At 39.0% G+C, this 16,610-nt stretch overlaps 3 protein-coding genes across 4 annotated transcripts; 2 read left to right on the forward strand and 1 right to left on the reverse strand.

Moving 5' to 3' along the window:
• The first annotated feature begins 21 nt into the window (after positions 1-21).
• LOC117635756 (DNA-directed RNA polymerase 1, mitochondrial) lies at positions 22-7,518 on the forward strand. Of its 2 annotated transcripts, XM_034370113.1 has the most exons (19): positions 22-195; positions 309-1,175; positions 1,678-1,932; positions 2,015-2,148; positions 2,260-2,326; positions 2,488-2,546; positions 2,655-2,772; positions 2,936-3,049; positions 3,249-3,380; positions 3,458-3,874; positions 4,329-4,379; positions 4,667-4,737; positions 4,986-5,070; positions 5,195-5,347; positions 5,423-5,497; positions 5,804-5,893; positions 6,018-6,180; positions 6,278-6,381; positions 6,740-7,518. In XM_034370113.1, the coding sequence occupies exons 2-19, from the start codon at positions 354-356 to the stop codon at positions 6,848-6,850; spliced, it is 3,021 nt and encodes a 1,006-aa protein (XP_034226004.1). In that variant the 5' UTR covers positions 22-195; positions 309-353; the 3' UTR covers positions 6,851-7,518. The 2 variants fall into 2 exon arrangements, with proteins under 2 accessions (XP_034226004.1, XP_034226012.1); XM_034370121.1 differs by lacking the exons at positions 2,488-2,546; positions 2,655-2,772 and having other exon boundaries at positions 23-1,175.
• A 209-nt stretch (positions 7,519-7,727) lies between these two features.
• Positions 7,728-10,665, reverse strand: LOC117615226 (amino acid transporter AVT6A-like). The gene is made up of 5 exons (XM_034344268.1): positions 9,928-10,665; positions 9,424-9,576; positions 8,977-9,180; positions 8,426-8,891; positions 7,728-8,081 (listed from the first exon to the last, which is right to left on the reverse strand). The coding sequence occupies exons 1-5, from the start codon at positions 10,412-10,414 to the stop codon at positions 7,943-7,945; spliced, it is 1,449 nt and encodes a 482-aa protein (XP_034200159.1). The 5' UTR covers positions 10,415-10,665; the 3' UTR covers positions 7,728-7,942.
• A 570-nt stretch (positions 10,666-11,235) lies between these two features.
• LOC117621741 (putative U-box domain-containing protein 42) lies at positions 11,236-15,550 on the forward strand. Its single transcript, XM_034352298.1, has 4 exons — positions 11,236-11,557; positions 11,984-13,144; positions 13,291-13,600; positions 13,783-15,550. The coding sequence occupies exons 1-4, from the start codon at positions 11,552-11,554 to the stop codon at positions 15,366-15,368; spliced, it is 3,063 nt and encodes a 1,020-aa protein (XP_034208189.1). The 5' UTR covers positions 11,236-11,551; the 3' UTR covers positions 15,369-15,550.
• Positions 15,551-16,610: the final 1,060 nt, after the last annotated feature.

Below are 16,610 nucleotides of genomic sequence, written 5' to 3' on the forward strand. Positions count from 1 at the left end.
ATTTGAGTTTTAAAACAGACTTTGGAAAATCTCGGGTCGAAGACCCAACGGCTTCATCTGAAAATCAGAAAACGTAGGTTTAAGGAGGGTTTAAAGGCGGCTACTCAACCCAGTCACACCCTTCCTCCCTGCCTCCTCGATCGCTCGAGATCGTCCAATTCGTTTGTAGATTTTTTGTTTTTAAAATTAAAACTTGTAATTTTCTTATAACTTCCGACTTTTTTCTCCAATTTTCTGCTTCTTCGACAATTTAAGATTTTCCTTTTTGATGTCCCGTATCATATTTTCCATTCCTCTGTATCTTTCAGCACCTGCAAGTCGGATTGATTAATTTGAAAAGTTTACTGGGAAATATGTGGAGAAACTTGGCTAAACAAGTTGCTTCGAGAAAGACCAATCTCTCCTCCCAATCTCATTTTGGTTCCCCTTCTTCTACTTCTATGATATTTTCTCAAGAATCGAGCTTTCTCGATAAGGCCAGGCATTTCGAGGCTCGGAAATGCATAAATAATCGGATTTTGGTAATGGGTTTTCGTCAAGTTAGTGATATGGCTTCTCAAAAGGACGAATTGGGCAGATGCAGTTCACTGAATCCAAGTTACCCTTATGGTATTTCTGGGTTTTGCAACTACGCCAAAGGCTATGCCAGCGTTGCCGAGGCCATTGCTTCGACAGATGGCGAGGAGGACTCGTCCGGGTCTGAAGAAATTCAGGAAATGTTGGAGGATTTGATCAGAGAAAACAACATGGTGGAGTCCCATTTCAAGCAGCCAAAGAGAGTGGTGGTTGGTATGGGAGTAGGAAAGTACAATCTTCTTCGGAAGAGGCAAATAAAACTGGAGACGGAGGCTTGGCAAGAGGCGGCCAAAGAGTACCAAGAGCTTTTAACGGACATGTGTGAGCAGAAGCTAGCACCCAATTTGCCATACATCAAGTCATTGTTTCTTGGTTGGTTTGAGCCTTTACGAGATGCCATTGCGGCGGACCAAGATTCCTGCAAGCAACCTAACAGTAGACAGAGTCATGCTCCCTACTTTGATCACTTACCCGCCGATAAGATGGCGGTTATTACAATGCATAAGTTGATGGGGCTATTGATGACAAATAATGGTGGAATAGGCAGTGTCAGGGTAGTCCAAGCTGCTTGTGCGATAGGTGAAGCCATTGAGCAAGAGGTCTGTGAGCTTAGAATTTTCTTATTTCGTAATTCATGTTTGATCTTTATTTTTGACATATGCGGTTCAAATTCACCAAATTTCTTTCTGGGAACATTGATAGGTGCGGTGACTTTGATTTTGGTTCTAAGTTTGCTGTAGTATGAACAATTTGGCTCGAACTTAAATTTTAGTTATCGGTCAACTATCAATTTGTTAGGTTTGGTAGAAACTCATTACTTAAATTCCTTATAGACACAAAAAACGTGAACTTCCATTTTGTAGGATTATACACACAAACATGAACTTCCATTTTCTAGGATTACATGTGTTGCCTTTGTATGAAATTGAGTCGTCTGGCCTCTCATGCCTCCATGACTAATTGAAGGCTTTTCTCATTAGGTAGTCATGCTTGGTTCAGCACCCAGTCAGATTAGCAGCTAAATATTATTGACATGCTATTTTCCATTTATTTGTTGGTTTTGAACTTAATCGAGTTATATAAAATAATCATGTGTATCAGGTTAGGATACACAGATTTTTGGAGAAGACAAAGAAGAAGAAGAACACTACTGATAAGAAGGCTGAAGCTGATTCTGTTCCTGTGACCATTGAACAAGAGAAACTGGCTGATGAACAAGAGAAACTGACCAAAGAACAAGAGAGACTTAGGAAAAAGGTTAACAAACTAATAAAAAGGCAGAAAATGCAGCAAGTTAGAGGAATTGTGAAGGAACAAGAAGACTTGAAGCCATGGGGTCAGGAAGCCCATGTTAAGGTTTGTGATGTCTATGGATTCAAATAAGCAAACTATCTTCTTGTTATTGTTGCTATATTATCTTGGTGCTTGTACTTTCCAGGTTGGCTGTCGATTGATTCAGTTATTGATGGACACGGCTTATATACAACCTCCAGTTGATCAAATAGGAGATGGTCCACCTGATATACGCCCTGCATTTGTACATAACCTTAAGACAATCACTAGAGACACACAGTAAGAAATATTCAATCTTTGTGTTTCTTAACCCCGCTCTCTATCACTCTTCTCCTCTTCAAATATCAGTTTATTTATTTATTTTATACTAATCTGGGTTTCTTGTAATAGGAAGACCAGTAGGAGATATGGCGTTATAGAGTGCGACCCATTAGTTCGCAAAGGCATGGAGAAAACTGTAAGTTGAACAGCATGTTTGGCTCATGCTCACGATTCTAGGTTGTTTCTTTAATGTTTTTGTTCTTGTGTTGTGACTAACAAGGGCAATAATCTTACTTTTCATACAAGCATATGAATACCTGAGTAGCAACTGTACTGATTTCTGTTCTGTCCATGCAGGCAAGGCACATGGTCATGCCTTATATGCCTATGTTGGTTCCCCCTATTAATTGGACCGGGTATGAAGTATTTAGATTAGCTGGACTTCTTAGTTTTGAAGCAACTAGCGAGATTAAGCACTTTGGGGTTTTAGCCAACTCTTATTGCCTGTTTGTATATTTTGGCAGGTATGACAGAGGAGCATATTTATTCTTACCATCCTATGTAATGCGAACTCATGGAGCGAAACAACAACGCGAAGTTGTTAAAAGGACTCCTAGAAAGCAATTAGAACCTGTTTTTGAGGTTTGAAAGACCCAGGATCTGTTACTTTTAGTTTCTGCGCTGCATCTTCTCCTGCATTTCTGTTTCCTCAGAAACAGCTCGTAAATGTATACACCAGTGCAAGGGTTCTTCACTTGTAATTTTTGGATCTTCTTCTAATCTCTTAATTGTTCTCTGTCTTTAGGCCCTGGATACTCTTGGAAGTACCAAATGGAGGGTAAACAAAAGGGTGCTTGGTGTGATAGACAGGATATGGGCTAGCGGAGGCCGTCTTGCTGACTTGGTTGACCGTGAAGATGTGGGTTATGTTTAACTGGAATTTTTTTTTTCTCCATACTTGGTGGTGCATACCTTTCCTGTGCTTCTGGGCAGAAGAAACTGGTTTTGTTTGACAGAAATTCTATTGTTTTGCTGCAATTTGAAATTAACATGTAATTCAGCACCTTGGTTTTTATCGATAAATGATTTACCTTCACTTTTCTTCCTGCTTTAAAAAGGTTCCTTTACCTGAAGAACCAGACACAGAAGATGAGGCAGAAATCAGAAAATGGAAGTGGAAACTTAAAGCTGCAAAGAAGGAGAATAGTGAGAGGCACTCACAGCGGTGTGATATAGAACTTAAACTTGCTGTAAGAATCATTCTTGTTAAGTTGAATAATCAGTGCTATTGGATACTCTAATACTAAGTTTCACTGAATTGGAATAGGCATCTCGAAAGATGAAGGATGAGGAGGGTTTCTACTACCCACACAACCTCGATTTCCGAGGTCGTGCTTACCCCATGCACCCATATCTAAACCATCTTGGTTCCGATATGTGCCGAGGCATCTTGGAGTTTTCAGAGGGACGGCATCTTGGAAAGTCAGGCTTACGCTGGTTGAAGATACATTTGGCTAATTTATATGCTGGGGGCGTGGACAAACTCTCCTTTGATGATCGAGCAGCATTTACTGAGAATCACGTAGATGAAATTTTTGATTCTGCAGACAGACCTCTTGAAGGAAGGCGCTGGTGGTTGGGTGCAGAGGATCCTTTCCAGTGCTTGGCAGCATGCATTAATCTCTGTGAAGCATTGAGAAGCCCCTCTCCAGAGACTACCATTTCATATATGCCTGTCCACCAGGTAATTCATCTCTTATAATATTCTAATCATATTCTACAAACAATTATAACTTCATTACTTTATTCCGAACCAAGAAACTACCAAAATTGTGAATTCTAAATGGTTACAGTTGCATCATCTGGGAAGTTGAAATCACTTCCGTCTTCTGCTGTAAAAAGAAAGATAACCAAAAGGTTTAATTGGTTTGGATTGAATTTCCAGGTACTAAAATGAATAGATTTTAGAATCAATAGTGGTTGGTTACACATTATAAAATTTTAAGATGGATATCATTGGTGGAGAGCGATTTTGAGATTTCTATTTGGCCTGTTGGCTTGTCAACTGTTTCACTTTTATTGAAGTTGAGAGACCATTGGACATCTCCCATGCTTTGCTATGTTTTGTATTTAGTGATTTGGCACATATGATTCTGTTATCCAAAAAATTGATCTCAGTTCTCTTTTTGTGTTGCAAGGATGGCTCATGTAATGGTTTACAACACTATGCAGCCCTTGGAAGGGACAAGGTAATGAACCCTTTTATTGTTAAAAATTAAGAAAAAGGTTCAATATATTTTAATTTTAATGTGAAGCTCTTCCAAATCTATGATCATAGTAGTTCATTCACTTGCACCACTGTGTTCATCTTACTCAGATGAGATCTCCAACCCCAGCCTTTTATGCACCCAACGACAGCTTTTGTGGTTGATCACATTGCTTCGACTAAAAGAAATTCTTTACCGAACAATTCATTTATATCTTAGTGATTGTGTGAGTTTTTGTTTTGTTGATCAAATTGCTAATCCTTTTTTAGCTTGGAGCTGCTGCTGTAAATCTTGTGGGGGGAGATAAACCGGCAGATGTTTACTCAGGAATTGCTGCCAGGTAACTGTTACTTTCTCCGAGTTGAGTTTGTGAGCAAAAATTCATTTTGGCATGGCATATAAGCATTTGCATCTTTTGCAATAATATGAATTGGATGTAGAAAACTAAGAGGAATCAGCAGCCTAATTCATTCCCTATATCTGTTTTAAAAAGAAGATTGAAATTTGTTGTTTTCCCTAGAAATATACCACTGATAAGTGACATCATTCTTGTTAATTTGTCTAATGAATTTTTTTGTGGCTATGCAGAGTACTTGATATAATGCGCAATGATGCAGAAAAAGATCCTGCCACTAATCCAAATGCATTGCATGCTAGGCTTTTAATTAATCAGGTTAATATCGTTAATCGTGCTTGCCAAAGTGTTAAGATTTTTAGTAATTTTCTGCATTTCTGCTTCTTCGTTACTGCTTAATATGATGTTTCTAATGCTTGGCTTTGGTGATTGGAAATTTTAGGTGGATCGTAAATTGGTGAAGCAGACAGTTATGACGTCTGTATATGGTGTTACTTATGTTGGTGCACGCGATCAAATTAAGAGGAGATTAAAGGAGCGTGGTTCCATAGCTGATGACACGGCGCTGTTTGCCGCAGCTTGCTATGCTGCAAGGGTTAGTGAAAGAAACTTTAGTGTGCTTATATGTCCAATGTCTGTGTCTGTACTTATTGTTTTACTGTGAGAGCAGACCACCTTGACTGCCTTAGGAGAGATGTTTGAAGCCGCAAGAAGTATTATGAGTTGGCTTGGTGAATGTGCAAAGGTATGTTTCATCTACTTTGTGGTCTGTTTGTACCTATGTGTGAATGGCGTGTAACTGTTAATGACTTGAAACCTGAGCACATGCACAAGGGACAGATTCAGATTCTATGTTTGATTAATGATATTAGTGTTGGACCTGTTGGTTGTAAGTTGCTTTTTAGCACCTGCGCCTCTGAGCACAAGTCTGAAATTTCATACTTGATTCTTCTTTTGACTATTTCGTTTTAAGATATCAATTCTTTAAAGTATGAACTGATTCTGTATTGTTCTTATGCTAGTTCTGACAGTTATATTTGAACATAAATAGGTGATAGCTTCAGAGAATCAACCAGTTCGGTGGATCACTCCCCTTGGACTTCCTGTTGTACAACCGTACCGGCAATTAGGACGGCATCTTGTAATATTTTAAACAACTTCTTAGAACTTCAAATGCGGCCATATATTTTACTTAATTACAAAAGTACCTTAAAAAACATTTAAGGCCAGTATGTAACTAAGATACCACTTGGAATTGAATGCAGATTAAGACTTCCCTTCAGGTGTTGACATTACAAAGAGAAACTGACAAGGTCATGGTTAAACGGCAGAGGACAGCCTTTCCCCCGAATTTTGTTCACTCCCTTGATGGTTCCCACATGATGATGACTGCTGTTGCCTGCAAAAAGGCAGGCTTAAACTTTGCAGGTTTCTACTGTATTCTTATTTGCTATTTGTTCTCTCTTGTATAGGCTAGTAGCCGTTCACATGTTTGGAGGTTTCCCAATAACTGCTAATGATACAGGAGTGCATGATTCATATTGGACGCATGCATGTGATATTGACGAAATGAATAGGATACTAAGGGAGAAGTTTGTTGAACTTTACGAGGCACCGATACTGGAGAATGTGAGTATCTTTACTTGGTGTGAGTGTGGCGATCTTGTTTAGTCACCAGTTCCCCTTGTTAGAATTTATTTTCTATAAAATTAGTAACGACAAAAAAATGTAACGAATGGTGACATTAGATTAGAAATAATCCTTCACATGATAATTAAAAAATAAAGGGGATTTCGAAGCACACTCCTTTGCTTGTCACCACAAAAGTTTTTACTTTTTAATAATTCATGGGCTATTAAAAGAAAAATATTTCCAGCTTTTTAAATTGCATTTCGTCCTGTGATCCCAATTTTCTTTATCTTATGAAATTGAAATATGCTCTTCCCATGTTTTGTTGCTTATTTAATTTGTACTTTTATGTTTACAGTTGTTGGAAGGCTTTCAACAGTCTTTCCCCACCTTGACCTTTCCCCCCTTACCAGATCGCGGAGACTTCGATCTCAGAGATGTTCTTGAATCTCCCTATTTCTTCAACTAGTCTGAGCCAGATGATTGCTAGGCAGCAGTGCCCTTTTTGCTTGTTTTAGTTCCTTATATCATTCAATCACAAGGTGATGCAATTTAATTTGTATGAGATTGTCAAGGCAAGTTCCCTGCGTGATGTCAAGGAGAACAATTCCGGTGGAAAAAATCTTGATTTGACTGCTGCTATCCATTTGCTGTCCGTACTCTTGTACATATGTCGAGACAAGCTACCTACAAGAATTAGCTGGAGATATCCCAGGGGGCTTGGCTGTCTTCTGCATCCGCTATTTTAAAAGGATTGGGGAAACAAGATGGTCAACATGCAGCATTCGAGAAACGAACAGCAACATGTTGTAAATCAGAGCAAATTAAAGCACCAAGAGCATGAAAAACACTTGGCGAGTTGATTCAAACAAATGGGCAGTGGATGGTTGATGAATATTGTGGAGGTCTTAATTCTTCGTAGATGACGAGTGCAACAGATATGGGTGGGTGTGTGTTTATTAGTGGCTTGATTAAAAGGTCAACATAATTGTTGTCAAGTTCTGTTTGTATATTTTGTTCTTCATTTCAGAGGTAGAGAATAAGTTCTTGTACTGGATTTTTTCGCTTTTGATTCTTTACTCGATTTTGAAGCAAATTCATTAGATTTTAATGTGAAAATTACAGAGGTTGAACTTAGAATGCAATACCGTTTTTATGCTTTGGCGTATTCGTAAGTGTATCGGCTTCCTTGACACCATAGTTTCAAAGGCTTTCCTATGAGTCAGTTTATATAAATAAACAAAATTTGCCCTATAAATTAAAACAGACGAGCAAATTCAAGTAAAATCCTACCCCGGTGTGCATCAAGGAAGATTAGAGGGAAGCTTACTTCTAGGGCCCTGGAAGAATTAAGAATTGAGGTGTTGCATTAAAAATTTCCAATACACATGGAGCCGGTGGCTGCATGTCCAGAGACGAATAGTAGTACATAGGCTAGAGTTCTTTCACCTTATTATACACATATTTCCCCAGAAAACATCAATGTTTTTCTGGATTTCAAATGGCTATGGCATTCAGTATACGTCCAGGTTGTTCAACTAATGTGTGAAACAATGTAAAATCATGCACCAGGGGACACCACCTGTTTTAACAGGGCAGTGGTATCACTGTATATTGCTATCACATTTGAGAACACGGCAAGACCAATCATGAAAACAGAGAAAATCTTGTCCTTTCTTGTTGCTATTTGATGTCGATCTCTGCATCGCAGAAATTTGAAACCAAATCATGGAATGAGAAGTAGGATATTCAGATATCTGATTTAGCTTTGTAACCAATTCGAAATTGATGAGAGCTTGTGTGAACTCTTTTTGAATTTATATGCATCTAAACCAACTCGAGTACAACTCAGCTTTTCCTCAGAATGAATTTACGATGTTATGTAACCTTTTAAGCACATTCATCAATCACTAATCAGGCATTTCAGAGAGATAATCCGAATGTAAGCGCCTTCATCGCCAGAACACAAAAATTAAACTGGCAGCAGGAAAGATAAATCCAAAATGAAAATGGAATGAAAACAATTGTATGCCACAAAACTCACCTTAGAGCAATGGCAGCAGGAAAGATGAACCCAATGCAAACTGTAGCAGTAGCTCCAGAAATCTGGAAGACATCCCAGATGCTGGGTATAAAATTTGCACCCACGAAGACAACAGAAATGAGCCCAATGGTGCTTAATGCAAACCTACAATTATCTGAAACCAGAGGCCTAGATGAGGGGAAGACGAGGTCATCCAAGTTGAGCCGCAGTGGATAGAAGATAACAGGAAAAACAAGCATGAGGTGCAGGGCATAACTGATGCGAACAATATCATTGAGCAAATAGCTATAAGGGATGCCAAGGTTGGTGTCAAAGTTGGCTAGCACATCATCATGAGTTGAGTCCCCAAATAGGAGGAACCCGAAAAGGCTGGTCAGTATGTAGACGGAAGAGCACAAAGCCAATGATGTCTGCACAATTGGTTGAATCAAGGAAGAGTCCTCAAGCTCATTGTCGATTGTATGCACTGCAGGAGAACAAAATTCTCGTTAACGGTTATGCTTTTTCACTTTGAAATAAAAGCTGCATTTCATGTTGATCAGCTAGCATACCGTTGAAGTGGCAGATGAAGGCTGTCACAAGAACAGGAACAACTGTGAAGAGATTCCACACCGATGCAATATCAGACACATTAGGAAGGAACCTGGGCATGGAAATACCTCCGTAAAAGAATTTAGTAACTACGATTCCTGCAGTAATAACTAGAAAAACAACTGCCAGCGCAACTGCTAAAGCCGATGTATATCTCAATGAATCTGCAATCACAAAAAGGCACAAGTTACAGAAATGCTTGATCCATATAATAAAATGGTTGGTGAAGACCAATGACACAGACAGTATTTAACTGCTAAAGCAAAACTTCTATGATAGAATTGTAATTGTGGACAAGTTCTTATGCCATTGAACAACTCCTGGAGAAACCAATGTGTGGATTATTTAATCACAAGGATTAGTCTTTTTTCTGCGTTCAGTATTACAAAGAATCAGTCTTTATGTACCTATTCTCTTTAAGGATGCCAATGGAGCAAATACAAAAATGGTTGTGACAAGCAGCACGAAGGTACGCCCGTTCCACCAGTGTTCACCAAACCACCCTTCCAATACTCCAGCATGGTGAACTCCAGTTGAAGAAGTTCCAGACAGCACATCACCTAAGTCACATTGAAAGTAAAACAACGAGAATTACTACACATTTACTTGTAATCAAATTGAAAGAAATACATGTGCCAGCATCTTTTGATTTCAACCAGCGCACCAATTACAGAAACCTAATTACAATACTTCAGACATCATAATTGGTTGAAATTGAAGTGCAGTATCATACAATTTGAATGCTTCTTGTATGCACCAATTAAGTCAGAGCTTTGCACACCTGATTTACTATTGGGGAAGTACTATTATACTGTATGAAGACTGGTAATTAGGAAAAATCAGATTATGGATGGAACCCAATTAAAATTCACACCCAAAAATTAGGACTAGAAATGAAAAAAATTATTTACCAATGATGATCGTGTAGACAATGAGCGTTCCAAGATTGTTCACCAAGATACACAACTGAAACACAACCTTCCCAGCTTTCCCAAAGGCATCCCCCATAACCCCTCCGAAAGACACAACCTTTCCCACTTTGCTGAACCTCAACAACATCTCCACGGAGGCCTGTGTCAAAATCGCAACAAAAATGATCATACCAATCCCAACGCCAAGACCCAGCACTTTCATGGTGGCAGGCAACGCCATAATCCCAGCACCAATAATGGTCGTTGACAGATTAAACACTGCACCAGCAAAAGATGCACCATTGAATTCCTGCACTGCCTGCTCATCGCAGCCCCTCTGATTTGGCAGCAGTGGAGATTCCTCGTTAATGGGTTGCTTGCATTTTCTTGGGTTCTTGGTTTGCTTGCTGTCAGTGGTCATTGTTTTCTTTTCTTGCTGGTTTACAGTGAGTGAGAGTTTCTCTTCTTCTCTTGCTTTCACTTTCATGAGGAAATTCGTAGCCGCTTTGTTTGAGTAGTTAGCTTTATCTTGAAAGGCACAAGTAACAGAACAAATGGTAAGTTTGCTTTTTTGGTCAACGAATCACAAGACGATGCCTTGACCAACCCAAGAATAAAGAAAGAAGCAAACACGAAGCGATGGTGGTTGAGTAGACTGGTTGCTTGCTGGTGTGGCAATGGCACCCAGGATCCAGCGTCCTTATCCAATTAAATGGTGGCAAGCTCTAATCTGGGTAGACAACGATTTGTCGTCTAGTAATAATTGTGCTTTTAATCTTTAGCACATCAAGCTTCTAATTCAGCCAATTGTATATTTCACGTGTTTAAGGGTGGTGGCTGTGGTGCGAACAAGTATATGCCACGTGTAGAAGTTTGAGTGGATGATGAGTTTTCTCTCTCCAAGTGTATTGGTTAACCAACTTCATGAGTTTCGTAAAGGTAGTGTATATGTGCTCATGTACTAAGTTTGATCCGTCTTCAGTTCGTCTTCAATCCGTCTCCCCATGCATCAGAGTGGATCAGCTGTAAGGGCTAGTTTAGTAATTTCACATAGTTGTGCATAGGCTTTCATGCCTCCAGCTTCTTTGTAATGTCAAACACATTTCTTAGTGCTCACCTTGCAACTCAGCATGGTCCTAATATATGGCAAAAAGAAAGAGTCTACCTTGTTAAAGTAAAGTAAATTACCATTCATGAATTTCAAACCTTGATTATAAATAAAACAAATGCATATCTTGAAGAAACTACTTAGTCAATCCTGTAGGAATTAATTAAAGAAGAAGAAGAAGGACTACACGTAACACTGACCAGTATCAGAGGCTTTCTTCTGTATGCTAGTAAATTATCAGATAGAAACTTCAAACCAAACCAGAAGTGATTGCTAGCTGACCAAGTCTTTTCTTCTGTACCTGCTCTTGAGTCTATCAACACAGAAGGTATCTAACTAAATAAAAATTACTATCAGTGAGATCACACAAACATTCAAAGAGCTATCAGTGACTCGTAATTGAAAGTTTCATCTTTGCCAAGTCTTCTGCTTAGCACTCTGGTTTTTGTGGTTTTGTGGTTTTGTGGTTGAGGTTCACAACAGCAAGGCTATATAGGGCAGACCAACTACAACTGGATGCCGGTAGGAGCCTTCATATGCATTTTTTCTTCTTCTTTCTTTTTAGCCTTTTACAATTCTTATGTGTTTGATAAATGGAAATCAAGGCTCTGGGAAGCTTTCATACGTCTATCTACATAGTGGTAAAGCTCTACCGTTTACAAATTAGTTTCCCAGGTAACGTTAGAATTATACAAGCATGCTAGCTGATATATCTGTCACCAGGTATAAGTAGTACAAAAACAAAAACATGAAAATATTAAACTGAATAATCTTTATTAACTCACTAACTCTCTTGGTGAGGCAGAAAATCTGTATCACTAACTTTATTTTGTGGGAGTATCTTAAGGATGAAAACCAAGGAATCTTTGTCTACAGAAAAATAGATTCCTTAACTTCATAGATTCATGAGCGTGGTAAAAGACTAATCTGTCTCATTCTTTTCTTCAGCTCAAGGAAGATGCAAGTCCAGTTGAGAGTCTTGCAGATTCCATATTGGCATCCATTTCAGAAATCACAGAATTGGTAGTAAGCATCGAGGTGGAACACGAAAATTTCATTGAGATTGCTTGCTATCTCTATCGGGCTTCTATGGCCATAATGGAGTTGAAGATGACTGACACCTGCCCAGAAAATGCAATGGAAATTCTTCAGTCTATTTCCAAAAGTGTTAATCTGGCCAAAGATCTTGTGGAGAGATGCCAAATAGGCATCCAACCATTTTCAGATCCTGAACTGAGAATCATTATAGCACGGCTGGAGGAGGTCATTAAGCACATAGGAGAATGCCTGAGCTTGATACCGCCCTCCACATTTGGAGACCAACAATATGCAGAAGTTGCAGTGCGGTCGCTTTCAAAGGAGATGCAGAATGCTCATTTCGAAGCTCAAACATCTGAGACCAATGAACAAGATACAAAGATGCTGTCCTTGGAAGAGCAACCAAAGGAAAAACAAACACCAAAAGAAGAAACAGATCTCTACCCTATAGATTTTGAGGTTTCCATGGAGAATCCTCAGCTCTTAAATACACCTCAGCTGATTGAAATACTTAAAAGCACAAGTTGGGTCAGCAAAAGAAAACATGGGAGCATGAGTGGATCATTAACAACATTTCCACAGGTGGGTGAGTACATGGAGCCTCTGTATGAGACTTTCTTCTGCCCACTGACAAAGAAGATCATGGATGACCCGGTAACCATAAGAAGTGGAGTGACCTACGAGAGGAAAGCAATTGTTGAGTGGTTTAAGAAGTTCAACGACTCGGAAGAAATTTTCTGCCCAATCACTGGACAAAAGTTGATGAGTAAATCTTTCAATGTCAACATAGCTCTGAAATCCACATTAGAGGAGTGGAAGGAAAGGAATCAGGCAGCAAGGATTAAGGTTGCGCGTGCAGCATTGTCCTTGGCTAGTTCAGAGAATATGGTACTTGAAGCAGTAAAGGACGTGCAAAATATCTGCCAAAGGAACCCTTACAGTAAGGTGCAAGTTCGAAGTGTTGGAATATTGCCATTGCTTGTTCAGTGTCTGGAGTACAAAGACAAAGATGTTAGATGTGCAGTGCTGGAACTTTTGAGGCAACTGGTGGAGGATGATAACGACAGCAAGGTCAAATTTCAATTTCCTCATTTCTAATGAGAAACAACCAATTAAGAAAAGTACTATGATTTACTAAAACATGCACTAACCAAACCAGTAGATTGACTAGAATGAAAACTTTTTTGCTCCAACTTTGAAAGTGGTTTCTTGTGCAGGAAATGATTGCGCAAACAACGAATATTTCAACTATAATCAAGATGCTTTCTAGTAGTCACCAGTCCATAAGGCATGCATCATTGCTATACTTGCTTGATCTTTCAAGATCACAATCATTATGTGAGAGAATTGGATCAGTCACTGGAGCAATCCTTATGTTGATCAGGATTAAATATAGACGGTCTATTGATGCCTTTGCTTCAGAAAAAGCAGATGAAATCTTAAGGAATTTAGAGCATTCGCCAAATAACATAAAAAACATGGCAGAAAATGGACTCCTGGAACCCCTCCTAAAGAATCTTACTGAAGGTAATTTCTACAACTCCACAGTTCCAGCCAAGCATAAATAACAAAGAAATTCAAACCTTTTGGACCACTAATTTTACCATTGTGACCATTCTGCAAGTTTAGATTAAATGACATATGATAATTTAGTTGTTGAAAATCTCAAATGTTATCTTATAATTTTTTTTTTCTTTCTGAAATAACAGGTTGTGAAGAGATGATGATGGAAATGGCAAGTTACCTTGGGGAAATTGTTCTTGGACATGACAGCAAAACTTATGTTGCTGAGAGGGCCTCTCCTGCTCTCATCAAAATGGTACATAGGGGAAATACCCTGACCCGAAGGGCAGCATTCAAAGCTCTAGCACAACTCTCATCATACCAGCCAAATGGAAAAATACTTGAAGAAGCAGGAATTGTGCAAATCATGGTTGAAGAGATGTTCATTCGAAATATTCAAAATGAGCCAATGAACTCAAAAAATGAAGCAGTTGCAATTCTTGCAAATATACTTGATGCTGGGATTGAGCTTGAGAACCTCCAGGTTAATTCTCACGGTCACACCATGACTTCAGACTATGTGGTGTGTAACATCATGTACATGCTCAAGAACTCAGCCTCAGATGAACTAAACAACAACCTCATCAGAATTCTTTTGTTTATTGCTAAGATCCCCAGATGTGCAGCCACCATTGTCTCACTGGTAAAAGAAACTGAAGCAAGCTACACCCTCATTGAATTCATCAATAACCCACATGAAGAACTTGCCATTGCCGCGACCAAGCTACTAACTGTTCTTTCACCCCTTATGGGCAATTTGTTAGCGGAAAGACTCTGCAAAACCAGAGGACAGCCTGAGGATCTTGTCCAGAGCCCAACTGATACAACCCCCATCACCGAGAAGCAGGCAGTTTCAGCAAAATTTCTAGCTCAACTTCCCCATCAAAACCTGACGCTCAACCTAGCTCTTCTATACAATAATACAGTGCCTACAATCCTAGAAGCAATCAGTCAAATTCAAAAAAGAGGAACAAGATCAAGCAGGTTCGAAAGCGCTTACTTAGAAGGTCTAGTAGGCATTCTAGTCAGATTCACAACAACATTATATGAACCCCAAATACTGTTTTCAGCAAGAACACACAATTTTACAGCACTATTCACAGAACTACTCATACAACCATCAAGTGATGAAGTTCAGAGGTTATCAGCAATTGGGTTGGAGAATCTTTCTACAGAGTCAATAAGATTATCCAAACCACCACAAATCAAGAGAAAGAAGTTGTTCTACCTGCCCAAGTATCTATTCTGTGGCTCATCAAGGAGGAGGAAAATACCACTGTGCCCGGTTCACGGAGGGGTCTGTTCTTCACAAAACACCTTCTGCATAGTTGATGCAAAGGCAGTTGAGAGGCTATTGGTTTGTCTGGGAAATGAGAATGCAGAGGTTGTGGAAGCTGCATTGTCAACTATATGCACTTTGTTGGATGACAAAGTTGATGTGGAGAATAGTGTGAGCATGCTGAGTGAGGCAAACGCTGTGCAACATGTTTTGAATGTGGTGAAAGAGCACAGGGAAGAGGGGCTGTGGCAGAAGTCATTTTGGGTGATTGAAAAGTTCTTGAACAAAGGTGGGGATAAGTCTGCTTCAGATATATCAAATGACAGGGTGTTGCCTGCCATACTGGTGAGTGCTTTTCATCATGGAGCTGGAAATACCAGGCAGATGGCTGAGAAGATTTTGAGGCATTTGAATAAGATGCCCAATCTCTATACTTCCAAATATACCATGTAAAACCGTCTGTCTACTCTCATGGTCATACATTGTAATGGTGCTTTTCAGGAACTGTTAACTGCCAACTGCCAATTGGCAACTGTCAAATCTGTGTGCTCCAATATATTAAAAAGTCATGCTCACAGCAAGCATGCCATGTTGTAAATAGTAAATGAAATTTTATTATTTTGGTTCCTCACTAATAGTAACGGATGTGACTGGATGGAGTGTCTAGAAAGCTCAGACGTCCATGTAGATTATGAGTTTATATCCAAACCCAAATATCCCGATATTCTATTATTCTATCCAAAATTTGACTCATTTCAATTTCCAAGGAAACTTGATGGAGAGATAGTAGATACGGTAAATTATAGTTCCATATTACACGTGATTTTTTTTAATTAATTAATTAATTTATTTATTTTTTCTGGTTGAGGCATCTGATATTTGAGCAAAGCATAACAAGGCCAACTAAACACATTCCAATGGAGGATTGCAGGTTGAAGTTCAAGCTTTGTTTATTGTACAATTGTTGTTGGGAAATGCATTGACTTTAATACCATCCTTTTCTTCCTAATTAGAATTCAGAAACCACATTCTTAGATTGGATTGGAAACACCATATTCCAATGTATAATCTTCATCCAAAGGTTCAAGTATTCAAATCCCAATCCTATGCTATCACGGTAATTGGAAAACTCAAGTTCGATGAACAAACAGTCGATATAATTCTAGCAGTTCCAATGCTTCTTCTATTAATTTCCACTTTTCACTCTTTTTTAATTCTTAGAATCAAACTGATGCACTACATTCTGAATGTGTGTGTGTGTGTGTGTATATATATAGCCATGCACCCCTCCAACAAAGCCACAGAACCAACTGAGTAATTTGCACTTTGGATTATCTTATCTCACCAAGAAAAAAAGAAACCAGAAAAACACTTTGTATTACAAAAATGGGAGGCAGCAAAGGGTCTAATGGTAATAGTAATAGCCAGGTTGGAAATGGAAACCAAAATGCTGGTCGTGGATGTAAGTCATCCAATGTAGGAGGAGCAAGTGGTGGTGGTGGTGGAGGCAATGCAGCAGGGAATATGAAAGCACCTGGAAGAGATTATGCAATCTCCAGGGAGAGCTTTGAATGAAGTAACTACTTACTCACTACTACTATATTGCTGCTTTTGTTAATCTATCTATTAATCTATCTTTATGTAATGTCCCTATCTATGTTAATCAAAGTACCCTCATCTTGGTTTTGGGATTAA

Source organism: Prunus dulcis, chromosome 1 (genome assembly GCF_902201215.1).
Source record: "Prunus dulcis chromosome 1, ALMONDv2, whole genome shotgun sequence".
In the NCBI taxonomy this organism is placed as follows: Eukaryota; Viridiplantae; Streptophyta; class Magnoliopsida; order Rosales; family Rosaceae; genus Prunus; species Prunus dulcis.